Here is a 17,999-nt window from a genome sequence, read left to right on the forward strand (position 1 = left end):
GCATTTACACCTAGTACCAACACATTCCAACTTTCGGCAGTGATCTTTTTCTTGCCGGACATGGTATTTAGTTGTACACACTGACTAGAATTTTCACATGCTCTTAACGTAATTTACCCCTCAGCCTTGTTCCTTTGACTGACTTCTCTTTCTTTGGTTGCAAGTTTGAAATGGAAAGCAAAATTATCCAACTACAGAGCCTTGTAAACTGTCTTCTAAGGAAAACTTAACTGGTTTATTTCCTCCATGAGTAAGGTGGCTTTCTCTTGAGGTTAGACCCCATTTAAGTATGACAGCATACAAAGTAGATTTGCTAGTGGGATCCCTACGCAAGTTAGTGGGGAGCTGTGTTACAGTTGTCATTTACTCTAGGCTCATCTGAGGAGCATCTTTAGGAGGCATGGTTAAAGGCTTTTGTTGCTGCCTCTGTTGGGAGTTGTGGTTTTTTGGTAGGTCTGCCTGTGTAGCCCAATATGAGCTTGAACACTCTCTTGATCCTCTTGTCTTCATCTTGGATGATGTGTGTGTTCTACCATGCCTGGTTTAAAGACTATTTTTTATATATATTTGACTTTCCTTTTTTTTTTCTTTTTTTAGGCTGTGCGTGTTACAAAACCCAAAATCCCAGAAGCCATAAGAAGAAATTTTGAATTAATGTGAGTAACACTCATGGACTCCTATTATTTCTCTTTAGAGCTATTTTCATATTAATATAGCAGTCTAGGGAAAATGTGGAAGGAAAATGCTCAGTCTGAGATTGGATAAATAGCTGTCTTCTGTATGTTAGTCATGTTACCTTTTGTATCATAATGCCCAGCAAATACTAACTAGTTTTCTCTTTATGGACATTTCCAGAACAGTCCTCAGAGACGCAGTTTGCTGTGAAATGATTAATTATAGTTTTATCAGAGTTGCACAATAGCCCGGAATGGAGTATAACAAAGGTTTATTTATTTGGGGATAAACTCACAGTAAGGGAAGCAATCCGCAGTCCTCTGTGTTTGCTGGGAACCAGAGCCAAATCCAGCAGAAAAAGGGCCATGCATGCTTTTCATCTGCACTTACAGTACATGAGACCATGCCCACAGTGGGCCGGGATCTTAAAGACTATTGGTTGAAGGAGTTCCTTCCTACAACACTTCCCCTTTTGTCCAAATAAGAGAGTTCTAAGCCTAATACAAAACTATATACAATAAGAACAAATACCAAATAAAAAGTTCTTTGCAGCCCGATAAACCTCTCTGCCAACACAATAATCCGAATCAGACTAAATCAAACTAAATTAGAAAAAGCCCAGGTTTAATGGATACCAGCTTCCCAGGTGGCAATTCAACCCCCAGAGAGGAAACAGGGAAGGAAGACCAGAAAACCATGTGTTTATTCTCTGGGTTGCTGTTTAAATACCCTGTGGGTGTGGTCTTGAGCATCTCTGAAGAGGGGTCATCGTTTGGCTGGTTTTCTTGGGGGTAGAGTCTAGACTGAGGCAACTCCCAAAGGAGGGAGCTTGGGATGGAATTTTCCACCCAAACATTCCAGACTCTATGGAGGCCAAGGGCTGGGGTGATGCTTCCAGCTAAACATCCAGACTCTTTGGATATGTGCATGCCAGGGGCTGGGGTGAAGCCTTAACCCAAACACCAAGTATTGTCCAGGGAAAAGAAGAGGCAAAAACATACATAAAAATTAATTACAACCAGCATGAACAACATCAAACAAGAAACATATGCTAAATGTTTCAATAGTTATTCTATCCTAAGGAAGCTAAGTCTCATATTAAAAATGAGAGGAAAGTAACTATGACTATCTAGTCTTCAATCCCATCAAAGACCTGAGAAGGGAAATAATATTACCCCAGTAAACAGGAAGTGCAATCAAGCAACTTCCAAAAGTTGCAAGAAATGATAGAGATAACCGGCTACCTGGGCAGCAACGTTGGGGCAACCAACTTTGGCTAAGGCCTAAAGTATCTGACAGATCATTATGAATGGAGCCTTGAATGAAATATTAATTAAACAGTGTTGAAAAGAATGCCCCTTTTGTTACCTTATTATAATGATAAGAAGAGATAACCTTGGGGCTGGATAGATGACTCAGCAGTTAAGAGCACTGACTGCCCCTCTAGAGGCCCCAGGTTCAATTCCCAGCACTCACATGGTGGTTCACCACTGTCTCTGACTCCAATCCTAGGGGATCTAGTGCCTTCTTTTCAGGCCTCTATGGGCACTGCAAATACTTGGTATACAGACAAGAAAGCAGACAAAACACCCATACATATTTTTTAAAAGTATTTAAAAAAAAAAAAAAAACAAGTATATACCTATTTGGTATGAAATTTAGGGGTTTTTTTTTTGTTTTGTTTTTGTGATAATCTAGGTCTTTACACATTGCCTGTAGGGAGGTCTTACCTGAATCTGAATTGACGTCTAGGTATCTTCCCTTTTTTTTCTTTTTTTCTTTTTCTTTTTTTCTTTTTTGGTTTCTTGAGACAGGGGTTCTCTGTGTAGCTTTGGAGCCTGTCCTCAAACTCACTGTGTAGACCAGGCTGGCCTTGAACTCACAGAGATCGACCTTCCTCTGCCTCTCAAGTGCTGGGATTAAAGGTGTGCATCACCACCACCTGGCTGGTATCTTTTTTATGTGTCTAGAATTGATTAGAAAGAAGTTACTTACCTGACACAAGATTAGTTTATAAGTGTTTTAGAGGATCTCTTTATCTTAAAAGAGCAATATTCCCATAGAGTATATATGAAAAGAAGAAACAAACAACTTGAGAAATTTTGGCTGTTGGGAAGAAATAAGAGATGATGCTAAATTAAAATAATTACAAAAACCAGGAATACAATAGATGAGGGCCAGGGATGTGACTTGTGGCAGAGTGCTTGTTTGCCTGACATAAACAAGGCTGAGTTCAGTCCTCAGGGCACACACATGCATGTGAGTGCATATATACACTCAAACACACACAACCAGAGAATATAGCAAGAGTCCAAGGGAATAATAATATTTCTCTGTAGTGTATCCTGAATCCTTTGTGTTCCTAGTCTGTCTTCTGTTGTGCAGAGTTTTATTTCTCCTGTTTCATTTAGAGCTGTACTTTAAGAGTATAATGCATAAAGTATCAAGCTGGGAGGTCGGTTATGAATCTGAACTGCTAATAGAAATGCTGTTTACTCAGGGATCAGGGTATCTTAAACTTTAGATATGAACGTTTCTACAAATGAGTTATATAGGTTCTCTCCTTCCCTCCTCCCATCTCTCACTGCCCCTCCTGTCTTTTCCTTTTTCCTCCTTCTCTCCCCTCTCTGTTCCTATTCAGAAGGGTCACATGTGAGAAGTTTGAACTACACTTTCAAACCTGCATGTTACTGTGCTTTATCTCCAGAACCAGAAAGAGGGAAGAGGGAGGGAAGGGAAAGGCAGAACCTTTTCTGATTTGTATGTTTTACTTTGCAGGGAAGCAGAGAAGACAAAACTTCTTATAGCTGCACAGAAACAGAAGGTTGTGGAGAAAGAAGCTGAAACAGAGAGGAAAAGGGCAGTTATAGGTACTTGGATTTATTTGTAATGAATGTCTCTGACTATAGGTACTGTGACTTTATCCTGTTTTGTTTTTTGTTTTCGTTTTTTTTTTTTTTTTTTTTGTCAATTTCTTGTTTGATAATGAGGGGATTCAAGACCGCATTATGTGTAGTGGAGAATTCCAGAAACTTCTTTGTATATCCAGATGTTCTTAAGCCTTTAAAAGTAAGCAAAGCCAGTAGGTAATGAAGTGTAGCCTACTTAATTTTCAGTTTGTAACATAATTCATTCTGGTGAACTGCTGAAGAGTTACTTTCTAGTTTGTATTACTATAGCATGCTATGTGGCTGTCCTTTTCAGTGTCTCTGCACACATGCAGGAGTTTTCCTAGAGTAGTGTGGTTCAGCATGGGTGCATAGGACAGTTTCTGTCTCCAGCTTATTTTCCTGAACCACATGAAACAGGCCAACTACTGAGAGAATTTAAGATCCTAAAGCATCTTCACACACTTAATTTTTTAAATGTCAAATCTAATAATTTTAGAGCTTATAATTTTATGTTATGTTTTAAATTTTACTTTTCTAGTAATTCATTTTTGTTGTAATTTGTAATTTATTGGTTCCTACTAGATTAGAAGTCAAGAGAAAAAGGTATTTTGGGGTAGGTTGTTGTAGAGAACATTCCTCAGAGCAGAATTGCTGAGTCACAGTGTGTGCGTATGTTCAGGTTGCTCTTGCTGCCAAACTATTCTCTCCCTGGTTCCTCCATCTTGTCTGTCTTCAGCATTGTATTCTGGTTTCTGTATTGCTGTATTGAATTCTCCTTTCTCTATGTCCTCATCACCTCTTGGAGTTACCATACTTCAAACATTTGTTTTGTCAGTTCAGTGATGGACAGTATAACACATATTTTCAATTTTAATATCTCTGATTATTGGTAAAATTGCTTATTGGGTTTCTTTTCCCTCGAAGGTGTATTAACCTTTTAGTATCTTAAGCCAGTTATATTTGACGGCTTTTTTAAAGCTGGTTTATGGTGTTCTTTCTATGTTTGAGTCATGATCCTTCCCCATATTTATGCACTGCAAATTATCTTTTCTTTGAGTTATATAAATTTGATTTTCACATAGTCTAGTTCATCAAAAATTCAGTGGTTTCTGCCTTATCTTGTTTACAGGTTCTTTTGCCTCCACAGGTACCAATTTTATTCAAAGTATTTAAATTTCTGGGTTTTTTGTGTATGGACCTTTAATCCATAAGGGATTTATATTAATGTTTAATGTGACAGAGATTTGGCTTTACTTTTTTCAAATGGCAATCAAGTTATCTCAGATTATTGATTAGTTCATTATTTCCTCTCTTTGAATGTCATTTATGTTATACAGTAAGATATTACATGTAATTTGTTTTTATCCTAAGATCTCTGTTTTAACTCCTTATTCTGAAGTGTCCCTGTTACTTTTTTCCTTAGCTGTTCCTGTTGGTTGTAATTGTTGACTATTCTTAACTATTCCTGAAGTTAACCTGGACTAACTAGCCCCTGTTATTCAGTTATGAAACTGTAAGGACCAGCTCAATTCTGTAAAATAATCTGTTGGGATTTTTGTTGGAATTTCATTGAATATACACTGATTTGGAGAGAATGGGAAATATTTGTACTGAGTCTTACAAATCCCATATTTCTATTTATGAGAAATGTCTTTTTAAAAGCATGATAATTTAGGATTAGGGAAATGACTCAGGGTGTCAAATGTAAGCTTGAAGACTACAATTTTGAATACCAGAGACACATGAAAATCTAGAGTAGGCTCCGCGGGTCACTTTTAGTCCCAGTCTCATAAGGTAGGGATCTCAGAGCGGGCTGGCCAGCAAGACTAGCTTTAGAGACCCGACCTTAACAAATGGAAGAGTCACCAAAGATGACCTCCACGTGCTTTGCACCCACATTCATGTGTTCACACACATGTGCCCACATACGCATGAAAGCTGGAAAGGCAGAGAGGGGTATAATATCCTTAAAGTCCCTGAAATTTATTAGAAATTTGTTTCCTTGGTGCTGGGTGTGAGGGCATGCTCCTTTAGTCCCAGCACTCAGGAGGCAGAGGCAGGCAGATGCTCTGAGTTTGTGACCAGCCTGGTCTACAAAATGACTGTCAGGACAGACAGGGCTACACAAAGAAACCCTAACTCAAGGGGGGGGGGGGAAGCAGTTCATTCCTGTGTAGCTTTTTTAAAGTTTTTTGTTTCTGTAATAAGTAGACTCTTTTACAAAGGCACTTTTTCTAGCTTGTCAATTTTTTTTTTTTTTTTTGGTAGATATGCTATTGGTTTTTAGTTAGCAGCCTTGTTGAAAATGCTAGTATTCTTTTTTTGGGGGGGGGGGGAGTTTTCGAGACAGGGTTTCTCCGTAGCTTTTTTTTTTTTTTTTTTTTTTGGTTCCTGTCCTGGAACTAGCTCTTGTAGACCAGGCTGGCCTCGAACTCACAGAGATCCGCCTGCCTCTGCCTCCCGAGTGCTGAGAGAAAGGCGTGCGCCACCACCGCCCGGCAAAAATGCTAGTATTCTTAACAGCGTCTTTGGTTTCCCTGTGATTAATCATGTTGTCTTTAGATATCAGTAATTCTGTTTTCTTCTGTATATAAACATCACACCCTTCATTTCTTCTTGTCTCACTGCTCTAAGCTATGGCCTTTTATACAGCATACACAGGAGCAGGACTTTTGTTTTATCTCTAAATAGTTCCAGCAGCAGTTGCTGTCTTAACATTGACTGTTCAATGGAGTTTCCTTCTGTTTCTTCTTTGCTTGCCAAAAGCCCTTATTAAGAATTCTTGTTAAAGCCAGGTGGTGGTGACGCACTCATTTAATCCCAGCATTCGGGAGGCAGAGGCAGGTGGCTCTATGTGAGTTTAAGGCCAATCTGGTCTACAAAATGAGTTCCAGAATAGGCTCCAAAGCTACAGAGAGAAACCCTCTGCAAACCAAAAAAAAAGAGATTACTGTTAAAACTAAGTTATTTGTGTGTGTGTATTGAATTGAGCATATGATTTTCAAGTTACTAATATGATGGATTCTATTGTTAGATGTTATATTACTGGATTTTCTTGTTGCTCTGTTAAGTAACCCACCCAGTCATGATATGGAAGGTTCGCCAGTCTCTTGTAAGATTTGCTGATAATTTTTTACAAATTTCTACAAGTGAGATCTACTTACAGTTTTGTTTTCTAATAAACTATTGCGTTTGCTTATTTGTATTTTGTTTGAGGTTAGGAGTTTGTGTTTTGTTGTGTGCTTTGTTTCTTCCAACTTCAGGATGACCTGAAGAGCGCTTATTTTTGGAACATTTTGTATATGATATATATTGTTTCTTTTCATAGGTTTCATGGAACCCATAAAGCATTTTGCTTTAATATGGTTTGTGCTACTTGTTTGTACTTGTGGTAACATCCAACCTAATTTCATTTCTCTATTACATATATTTATTCCGTTATTCATTTTTTTTTAAGGCTTAGAATTTTATTTTTGTTGAAAATTGTCTTATTCATATAATACTTCAAATGGGGAAATGGATTTACAGAATTCACTGTAGCTTTGAACACATCCGCTATAGTCTACCTTCCTTTGTTTTTGGTTGTACATTCCTTTTTGTTGGATTAGTTTTGATCTTATTTTTCATAGAACTGCTTTTTAGTTTTGACTTGATTTATGCTTTCTTTCCAGTTATCTCTGTGAAATTTTGTTAGTTCCTTTTTCTACATACTTTGAATTTATTCATTGGTTCTTTTTTTATAAAAAAAAAAATCTAACATTAGATGCTTAATTCATTGACTTTCAGTTTTTTCTTTTTTTCTTTTTGTTTTTTTGTTTGTTTGTTTTTAGTGGAAGCATGTAGGAGAATAAATTTCCTTCCAAGTACTGCTTTGGTCTTGGGGGATTTGGTGGTGGTTCTTTTGCTTATATGTATTCAATTTTCTTTAAGATATTTCCTTTATAATTTCATTATTAATCCATGAGTTATATGTATTACTTTAGTTTTTGGTTCAGTGAGTTTTGAGAGTTGATCATTTTATTGATTTTTCAGTGTCACAAAGGATAACATCTGTTGTATGGATGATTGAGTTGTGTGTTGAAATTTTCTCTGCAGCCTTTTTCTGTAAATGCCCTAGTTGTCTTAGAAAGGGCTGACTATATAGTCCCCATTTGTTGGATGCAGGTTTCTATGGCGATTGATTGCATCTTTTTGTCCTTCTCATTTTTGTCTTTTGGTACTATCAGTTTACTGAGAACATTGTGTTAAAATTTCTTAAAAATGACCTACAATTTTTTCTTATTTTGAGTCTCTCTAATGAAGGGCATTTAAATTCAGGATCGTTAATTTCTCTGGAGATTTCCTACTGGTTTATAATAGCATTCTTTATCCCTAAACATATTGTGTGGCATAAGATCTACGCTGTCTGATGATAACATAGCTGTGTTGGATCTCTCTTGGCTATTTCTTGGTGTATCTTCCCGTTCTTTTACTTTCAACTCTTCTATGTCATTATGTTTTAGGTATGTCTCTTATAAACAGCATATAGCTGGATTTTGTTATCTTATCCAATGTGAGAATCTGTCTTTTAACTGGTGAGTTTTAGTTCTTTTATATTTACTGTAGTTGCTACTGTATTTAGATTTGTATGTTATCCCTCAATTATATGCAATTTACCACACATTTTTTTCCTCTACTTCTTTTTCCATTGTGAGTTGTCTTTATTCATTTTTTTCTTTTACTTGACTGAAAGGTTTACATTCTGTTTCTGGAATGTACAACTGTCATCACTTGTGAAATGTTAAGTTTATATGAATCAGTAAAATCTAAAGTAATATTCTCCATCCTCTTCTGGAAAAATACTTTAATTCTCATCCCTGTTCTCCAGTCTCACCTGCTGCTGTTGCTCTGTTATCTGTTTTCATGTTGTTTTTATCTTGTCATTGCTTACTCTCCTCAGTACTAACGACTTTTATAGTCAACATTTCATTCAATTTGAAAGTGTGACCTTTCCCTCTGCTTCAGATGGTTCACTTTTCCCTGCTAGTTGGTTGTTTTCTTGTTTTGTTTTTCTAGTGAAGGCTAAGCTTGTTTGGTCTTCCTTAATCAAAAGTGCTCTCCTTTTATCCTTGATGGTACTTGAGCCTACAGATCTGTAACAAACTAAATTTAGTTTTTCTTATCATATTGGCAATACTGATACATTTTTGTTTGGCCTCTTGAATGTGATTACAAACTTGCCACCAAACCGGTTATTCTTTTTGGGTAGTCATTCTTCTGCTTTTAAAATCCTCCTGCAGGTAGAGTTCTTTAGTGCTCGTTTCTCTTGAGTTGAAGCCTCTAGAGGTCTTGGCTTTATTTGAGTGAGTTGGGATGTGCAAGGCCTTGTCTAGTCCTGTGTGGAGCATTGGCCAAGTGCTTCTCTCTGTGGTGAATAACCGCCCCAGAACTGCTGCCATACAACCTCAGCTCTTCTTTAGCTGTGCCACTTGAAGACTTTCATTCCGTCTTATAAACTTGCTGTGCATTTAAAGACAAATTTGTTATGTTTTGTGTAACAGTTTAAGGTGTTACTTAAAGGAATTTTTTCATTTGTCTACTCCTACTTTTCTGGAGCTCCAAGTCTGGCCACGCTTTTCCTTGGTTTCTTCCCATGAAATGGAGAGTAGTGGATCTTGAGCTTGTGCTTATCGTTAAATGTCCAGCCTGTAGGGTGTTTTTTTAAGTTAGTGTAATACAGATTGATTCTCTCTCTGCTGGGTTCTGGGATAATTTTAAAGGATACTGCCTCCTGAAAAAAATGAAACTATTTGGAATTTTTATCTCTGTTACATGTTCTTCGCCAGAAGCTATAGATAAAATATGTTAAAGTATTTCTTGGAACCTTTGGGGTTCCACACCATGGTCTACAGGTATTTAAGAAAATGAAACGTGTTTCATCTAACTTAGGTACATTCTGTCATATTCTTTACATCATATCTAGGTTACTTATACCTGTTAAAATTAAAGTACTATGTAAATAGTTGCCATCATTCAGGGAATGGTGACAAGAAAAAATGTTCATGTTCAGTACACACATTTTTTTAAATTTCTGAGTATATTCAATCTGTGTTTGGTTGAATCTTCAGATGAGAAACCTGTGACCATAGAGAATCACATGTCCTCATCATCTTTGGCTGAAAGGAAAATTGAGAGTGTTTTTTAAAGAATTACAGTGATAGAATTTCAAGTATAATTAGTCTTTCTTGTTTGGTCCTGGGGACTTTGGTTTGGACAAAGGTTTACTAAAAGTATTTAGTTTTCCTGTGTGTACTTGGATGTGGCAGCTGCTGTGCTCACTGTGAACACTTGTTTTCTTAAGTGACTAATTTCTGCTTTATCTTTACATCAGTGAGACTATTCATTCATTTGATATTCTTTTCCTTATGTCATATTCTTGATGGCAACTTACCAGTAGATTCTAGAATATATTAAAACTCGACTGTTTAGCTTACAACACAGGCTTTATTGTTTTCTCTTGTCTGGCTCTGTATTCTCTCTGTAGTTTTTTCGTTTATATTTATGTATCTTTTGTTATGTTTTCTGACTTATCCCTACTAGCTCATGTCCATTATTTCCTACAGAATATCTTCTTGGTTTAATTTCCATTATCCTGTTTTCTCATGCCACTTTATATGGTTGTCCTATGTTGCCATGTGTTTGTTTTGCTCTATTTTTATACCATTTTTTTTTTTACCATTAGTTTGTGAACCATTGCTTTATAGTCTCATAGAAGATTGAAACTGTTAACCTTTTGTAGCCTTCCCACAAAGCTTGCACTACCAACATAGGACATTAGAGAAAGAAAGGAATTCCTCCTCTCTTGAGTTATTTCTAGAACAGATAAAACCTCGGAAACTGTTAGCCATAAAGCCACATGTAATTAATGTTAGACCATGTACTGCTGATTCTGAGTATGTTTCTTTGTTATGTTATAGAGGCAGAGAAGATTGCACAAGTGGCAAAAATTCGGTTTCAACAGAAGGTGATGGAGAAAGAAACTGAAAAGCGCATTTCTGAGATTGAAGGTAAGGCTGAAGTTTTGAGTGTCCTGGACTACCTCTCTGCCTCAGGACCAGTTCTTTATTGTCTTGTGGGGGAAAGCCGTAGGGTATTCTGGTCTGGAAGAAGTAGCTAGCCTGATACTCTAGACAACAAACAAACAAAACACTTTATAATCTAGCTCTTTCTTTAGGCTGTGACTCTAGTAGCTCAACCTTTCATTTCCTTTCTTACAATGGAGACTAAAACTCTCACTTTAGTCTCTGATGAAATATAAGAATTCCTTAAAATTTTTTGAAAAATCAAACAAGGATCTGGAGAGATGGCTCAGTGATTAAGAGCACTGACTGTTCTTCTAGAGGATCAGGTTCAATCCCCAGACCTACGTGGTAGCTCACAACTGTTTAAAATTTCAGTCCTAGGGCGATCCAACACCTTCTTATATACACAGAGATACATGCAGGTAAAATACCATATACATAAAATAAAATGAAAAAGAAAATTAAAGTGTGCAAGGTAAGGGCAGGGGAGATAGCTCATTGGTTAAAGATACATACTAATTTTGCAGATGCACACATGTCAGGTAGTCCTCAATTGTCTGTAACTGCAGCTCCAGGAGATCAAATGCCTTCTTCTGGCCTCTAGAGGCACTGTTCTCACGGGCACAAACACACACACATATATACACAATTTAAAATAATTTTTTAATGTTCAAAATAATAAACTTAACCACCACCAGTTTGTCACATGTCAGCAGTAATAACAACAAATTAGCTGGGGAAAAGATATGGTCCGGTCCTGTGTAATTGGAAATCTGAAACTGTGTAATCACATAGTGATTTGTTTGCTATTGAACTCAGAGCCTTGCGTATGCTAATGTTGATGCTCTTTGATAGATTACAGTCTTGAGGATACTTATATACAACTGTTTATCTCTCTGTACTAACTGATTTCAGATTAAATTTGGTGAGAATGCAAATAATGCAATAAATAGAGTGAAGCTTTTATGTTTAGAGGTGGTTATTTTGTCTGAACCCTGCCTGGATAGAGGCTAAGGCTTTGGGTGATGGGAAGTTGGAGGGAGATAGAAGCAAAAGCAACCACTTAGAGCAGAAAATGAGTGAACTCAAAAAGTTGTTGTTTAACAATGAACATATTCTCCTTGAAAAGGAGCTGTCCTGAGGATTGAGATTTTGAAAATTGTTAATATTATAACTTAAAGTTAAGACCAACAATTGAAATATTAAGCAGTATAAAAGGTACTCTTACCCAGATAAGGAAGTAGAGTGACAGTTTGCTTTGTCTCAAGCTTGTCATGACTCTTATTTGCTAGATGCTGCATTCCTGGCCCGAGAGAAGGCGAAAGCAGATGCCGAGTATTATGCTGCGCACAAATACGCCACCTCAAACAAGGTGACTACTTCGCATGCCACTTTCCTAGCGACTGGTTTGCATTTGCTTTTCATGGGCTCTACTGCAGTAGAAGTAATTGTAGTCAGTGTCAAAAAGGTAGTGGTCAACCCGTCATCGGCCAGTTATTTAGCAAGACACAGGTATCCATTGGTTGGGGGTGGGGAATTTATAAAAGTAACGATCTGGAATAAAGATAAGCAGATGCGTAAGCACAGGTCAGATGTCACAAAACTGTTTGTTTGTACTGTAAGTAGGGGCTCTGAAAAGTTGAAGATCGAGCCGGGCGGTGGTGGCACACACCTTTAATCCCAGCACTTGGGAGGCAGAGGCAGGAGGATCTCTGGGAGTTCGAGGCCAGCCTGGTCTACAAGAGCTAGTTCCAGGACAGGAACCAAAAGCTATGGAGAAACCCTGTCTTGAAAATTCAAAAAAAAAAAAAAAAAGAAGATCTTTTGAGAAAATGACAGGGAAAGAGGGAAACTCATTTAAACTAGCTTTCCTCATAGGTAGCTTTTTAGGATAGAAACTGAACTTAGAAGAAGATTTCCCATCAGAGACATACTTGCAGTTTGGGGGCGAGATACTTTTTCTTTTTTTTCCTAGTCAGTGTTATGTATTGTATATGTTGAACAATGAGAACCAGGGTTTCCCAGAGTGAAGTTAGTATGGTTGGTCTTAGGGTTGTTTTGTTGTTTTCATTCTTTTTTGCATCAAACAAGAACAACCTATTTCCAAGGAAGACAAAAACAGAAATCTTCAGTGAAGTAAAACAGAAGAAACAAGGTTTAAAATTCAACAGATGCAAACCTCACCAAACACTCATCCTATTTAATTTCCTAGTACATGCACTGAGAACCCAAGATCATTAGGCCCCAGGACAGCAGTGCTTTGATACTCTATCTCAGGTCTCCTCTTTGTGACAAATCATGCACACATACCCACACACACATTGACCCAGGCAGAAGTCAAATGCATTCACAGGTGGCTGGAGAACTGCTGGGCAGGACGGGAGGATGAGCTGGGCAAACATACGCCAGCACCTGTGTACTGGAGACCCAGATAACCCTTCTGTTGCAAGCTGAACAAGAGTAAAGATTAAAACAAAAGCAACACAGAAAAAAGGAGGATATTCAGACAGGCTGGATAGATGAAGAGGGAAAGATGCAGGGGATTTGGGGAAAGCAGCCTCAAAGAGGGAGGTCTTTGGAACACAGATGGGCAGAGATTCTGTGACTCCAGTAACATTCTGAGGCTGACAAAATATGCCACAGCATTTTCGACATCCTTTGCCCTCTCCCAACAGAGGGAGAAAACAAACACCCACCCTCTAGCCCTGCCTATTAACACTCTTAAAGACTTTCTCAAATACCTAAAAAAGAAGTGACACCCGCTCCCCACCTCAGCACATACCCAGTTAGGTCCAGTATAGGCCAAAGAGAATGTCTCAGTAACTCCTTTGGTGGAACCAAAGCCAGAGAAGCCCATCATAGCTGCCATCTCATCCTCCTCAGATGTCAAGTCCTCCTCAGCCCTCCTTTTCTCCTTTTGTTGTTCTTTCTTGTGTGCTTTGGACTTTTCCTCCTTTTCTCTAAGTTCCTCCAACCTTTCCTCAAAATCATAGTCTTTCTGCTTCTCTTCTATCTTGTTGTTGATCAGAGAGAATGTTCTTCACTGATCCACACACACAGTCATACCCAGGCTTTGTTGATGTCTCTTTCCATTAATGTGATCCAGGAAATTGATGGAGTACTTCACCACACAGCCGTAGGCATTGCAGTTAGTAGCCTCCTCCCATTTCAGAATGTGGAGTCGTCTTGGTAATAACAGTTGCCTTCCCAAACTCGGACTTCTAGTTCACCTTGTAGTCCCTGTGCGCAGAAGCTGCCATTTGAGTGGCAGCACTGGATTTCCATCCCTTTTTCTCTCTCCTGTCAGTCTCTTCTCCGAGAGCCTATAATATTCATCTTTGCTCACTTTCTGTACTGCCTAGCACCATCTTCCCAGCGAAGTACAAGATACTTTTCATTTTGAAGATGGTCTGGTGTATTATGGTACATTCGAATCCCTGGCCCTTCCTGCATCACACCTATAGCACTTGCTGTTTTAATGCCTTCTCCTCACACACACATTTCCTCATGTGATATTGAAATTGCTAAATAGATCCTGTGATTTGAAGGATAAAAATCAATTTAGAAAGGAAAGACATAAATTAGAAGAAATAATAGGTTGGTAGAATGTAAATTGTCAGAACTTTGGAAACCAATATAAATTTAGAAACATATCAGAGGAAACAGAATGGAATTTTGACAAGATAAAAGCAAGGTGAGAAATTCATACCTCTAAGAGTTCAAATTGACAGTAGAAGAATTTGGCCAGAGAGAAGCACCAGGATCTTCTTACTGGGGTTGAAGAGATGGTTCAGTGTCCAGGAGTGCTTGCTCCTCTTCCAAGGGGCCCAGAGTTCAGTTCCCAGCACCCACATTGGCTGACTCACAATTTCAGCTCTGGAAAGTCAGACTCTTTTATCTTCTGTCCTTACAGCTATCTACACATGAGCACACACAAACATATAAACAAAAAGTGCCCTTTTTAAAATAAAAGACTTTACTATTAAGATCAGACTTATCCTGAAAAGAGTCCTCGTTTTATGCCATTTTGAGAAATGCCACTCAGATCACTTGTAAAGGGCTTTAAGAAGTAATGTAGTTGTACATTAAAAAAAAAAAAAGAGAGAGAGAGAATCGGTAGAAGTACTGTGTCAGTTCGGATAGAGGAAAGCTACATGAAATAGAAAATGCATGTAAAGTATTTAATAAACCACGAAAGAAATACATATTATTTAATCCCCAGGCTATTTTTTAAAACATACTGCTTAACCTGCCTTAAGATGGGAGCTTTTTTTTTTTGGATTTTCAAGACAGGGTTTCTCCGTAGCTTTTGGTTCCTGTCCTGGAACTAGCTCTTGTAGACCAGGCTGGCCTCGAACTCACAGAGATCCACCTGCCTCTGCCTCCCGAGTGCTGGGATTAAAGGCGTGCACCACCACCGCCCGACTAAGATGGGAGCTTGTTAAAGGAATTTTAGTTAAGGACTTAGCTGTTAGGAGGATAGCACACTCCACAGTGAAATAGGATCACTGGCAAACATTCCAAGGTGGATCGTGTTACTCATAGAGCAGCTGGAGAAATGGGGTTAGAGAAAAGAGATGGCTATCGCACCAGACTCTTCTAACTCCTTTGATCTTGTTTGCCCTACACAGCACAAACTGACCCCGGAATATCTGGAACTCAAGAAGTATCAGGCCATTGCTTCTAACAGTAAGATCTACTTTGGCAGCAACATCCCTAACATGTTCGTGGACTCCTCTTGTGCTTTGAAATATTCTGATGTTAGGACTGGAAGAGAAGGCTCCCTTCCCCCTGAGGAAACTCTTGAACCCTCTGGAGAGAGCCCCATCCAAAACAAGGAGAACACAGGTTGATGCAAGAGGTAGAAATGCTCTCCCATATCAGAGTGTGACCCAAGGGGCTAAGTGGGAACAGTGGTTTATATGGACTCTCCGGATTCACAGAGAATTTGTGCTCTGTTGTGACTCTCTTGTCATAGTCCTGGTTTGCCAGCTCGCTGCAGGATAGGACCAGCTGTCTGGCACTCAAATGGTCTTTTCAGCCACAGTTTTATCAAGTATCCTGTATGTGTTCCTTTGTAAACCGGTACTCATGAGCGAGGGAAAGTGACGCTTAGATACTGCCTGCACTGGAATGTCAAACACTATATAACAAGTGTGTTTCTTTTAAAAGCTGAGGTCTATTGAATAATGTTTACATTGGTCCCTGGGGACGTGTGCTTAGACATTCAAGAGCTAGGAGGCCAGAGAAAGACCACCAGAAAATGGTAAGTTAGAGAAGACTGATGACATTTGGGGCCCAGGCTCTCTTTAAAGTCCCGTCCCAGCATTCCTCCATGTGATTAACAGCCAGGCCTCTGGATTCCTAGGAAATGATCTTCCAGTTGAGCACCATTTACTTGATACAAAGTGTACGGTTCTGTTTTCCTACAGTCAGATTGGTGGCCTGCAGGGACATGCACTTTGCCACCCGACCAGAGGGTTTTCACAGAGATTCCTGATCACTAGTTTATTTCCTTAGTAAACTCAGAGATAGAGAAAGCAGCTGAAATTTAAGGGAGACAAAACCTGCACCTCACCAAAGCTGTGGGGCCCTGTGTTTCCTCCATTGGGTGATGACGTCCACATCACTGCTCTGGCCCAAGTGCCATGAAAGTGCCTGGTTTTAGCCACAGACAACTGCTTAGAGGTCACCTCGTGACTCTCCTAAGCTGAGACAAGGCTTTAACCAGACAGAGGAGCAGTGTGCAATTCCTAATTTGCTGCACAGTATTATGTCATAATTGCAGGAAGTTTGTATTTTAAAACTGGATTTGGGGTACATTCATTTGCCCCAGCACTCTTTTCTAAAGGCCAAGGTTTTATGGATGCCGTGGTTCCTAACACACTGATTCTCCTTAAAGTAGTTCACAAAGTGTGAAACCAAAAGTAACCTAGAAAGCATCCCTGGTCATCTTTGTTCCCTTCCCCTTTGACCTGTGATGTTGATATCAAAGTATCCAACTTCCACTCTAGAGATCAGAATTCCATTGACTTCTGGGCAGCCATTGAATTTATTTTCCATGAGAAAATGACAAAGTTAAGCTGTGGCTATAGGAGATCTACTTCATCCAGACCTCTTTTCCCCGTCACATTAACTCTCCTGGAACTTTATGCTGCACGGGTAGACCTGAGTCTGCCAAGCCTGTTGACAGCTCTCGTGTGTACTGTGTTGAAGCCAGGCAGAAGTGTAATGGGCCCACTTCCTGAAACCTCTCAGCTGTTTATCTTACAACAGCTGAAAGGTTGTGCCAAACATTTTATTGGAAAAGGAAAGCCCAGGTTTGAATGGGTCTTTCCCCTAGGCCTTTTAGTGTAGAGGCATTTGTAATATGGAAAAAATAATCTTTCTCATTTAATTATATTAATTACCCTTAAATGAATTTTGTGTTCTTGAACCCTCATTACAAAAAATTTTGAACTATATAAATACACCTGTCATATTGTTGCTGCAGATAATGATTGTTGTGGGATATCTGGATCATTGAGCTTTGTGCTTTCATTTCTAGAGATGTTTTCTGTTCCCATTAGTGAAATGCTGTTGCCCCAAAGTGATGGGCTGTAGGTGTCTTAGCGGCCACAGGTCATGTTGGCCGGGTTGAGGAACAGGGGGGTGCCATTGTGAAAGATTAAAGAAAGCACTTCCACTTGAGCTCCCTATGGAGTGAGCTTCCCTGTGCCCACTCAGTGAACTAAGTCTGGCCATCCTTCAGGGATGTTCCTTTTGGTAAATATACACTGTAATCTTTAAGTATAAATTTATATGTGAAAGCTACGTTTTTAAAAACAAGAATCTAAATAAAATTATTTTCCTATCAGTGACTGTGTGTGTGTATTGTGTTTTCCCCATATGACTTCATGCTTTTCTGTTTTGTTTTTTCTAAGACTGTCTTGCCCATTTCAACTATAGAGCAAGTTTGTTTGCTGATTTAGCTTAACTGTAGAGGTTTATACTTTTTCCAAAATAATGCCTACCAAGTAAAATTTTTTAATGACATTTTCACTTTTTCTTGGCTCCTAGAATTTGATAAACGTTGCTATTGTTTGTGGGATAAGCCAGGAGCAGGGCATTGAAGAAGGAACACAGTCATTGTGCCCCTTAGAGCCTGTACTAGAAGGAAGGCGGTTTTACATTAAAGGGAGGGCAGCTGTGTATGCTGTAAGTGGTAGCGCTGTGGCACAACTAACTCCATTAGTTCAGAGGTCAGGTGCAGACAGTTGGAACAGTGCTTTTGGACTAGCAGAGAATAGGTGGGAGATCCCAGGAGGGAGTCTCTTTCCTCTGCTTATGGAATTCACCCCATAGTCTCCCACATTAGCTGCCACAGACCAAG

General features: G+C 38.9%; 1 protein-coding gene and 1 pseudogene across 1 annotated transcript in view; one reads left to right on the top strand and one right to left on the bottom strand.

The window, feature by feature from the left end:
* The window catches only part of Erlin1 (ER lipid raft associated 1), a 39,939-nt gene extending 22,475 nt beyond the window's left edge, over window positions 1–17,464 (top strand). The window contains exons 8-12 of the mRNA XM_057779504.1: window positions 598–656; window positions 3,454–3,545; window positions 10,523–10,612; window positions 11,920–11,999; window positions 15,259–17,464. Of these exons, the coding sequence (XP_057635487.1) occupies window positions 598–656; window positions 3,454–3,545; window positions 10,523–10,612; window positions 11,920–11,999; window positions 15,259–15,480 (543 nt within the window). The 3' untranslated portion in view covers window positions 15,481–17,464. The remainder of the gene's footprint in view (window positions 1–597; window positions 657–3,453; window positions 3,546–10,522; window positions 10,613–11,919; window positions 12,000–15,258) is intronic.
* On the bottom strand, window positions 12,122–14,481 carry LOC130879224 (zinc finger matrin-type protein 2-like; annotated as a pseudogene).
* Window positions 17,465–17,999: the final 535 nt, after the last annotated feature.

This window comes from Chionomys nivalis, chromosome 8 (assembly GCF_950005125.1).
Source record: "Chionomys nivalis chromosome 8, mChiNiv1.1, whole genome shotgun sequence".
Classification (NCBI taxonomy): Eukaryota; Metazoa; Chordata; class Mammalia; order Rodentia; family Cricetidae; genus Chionomys; species Chionomys nivalis.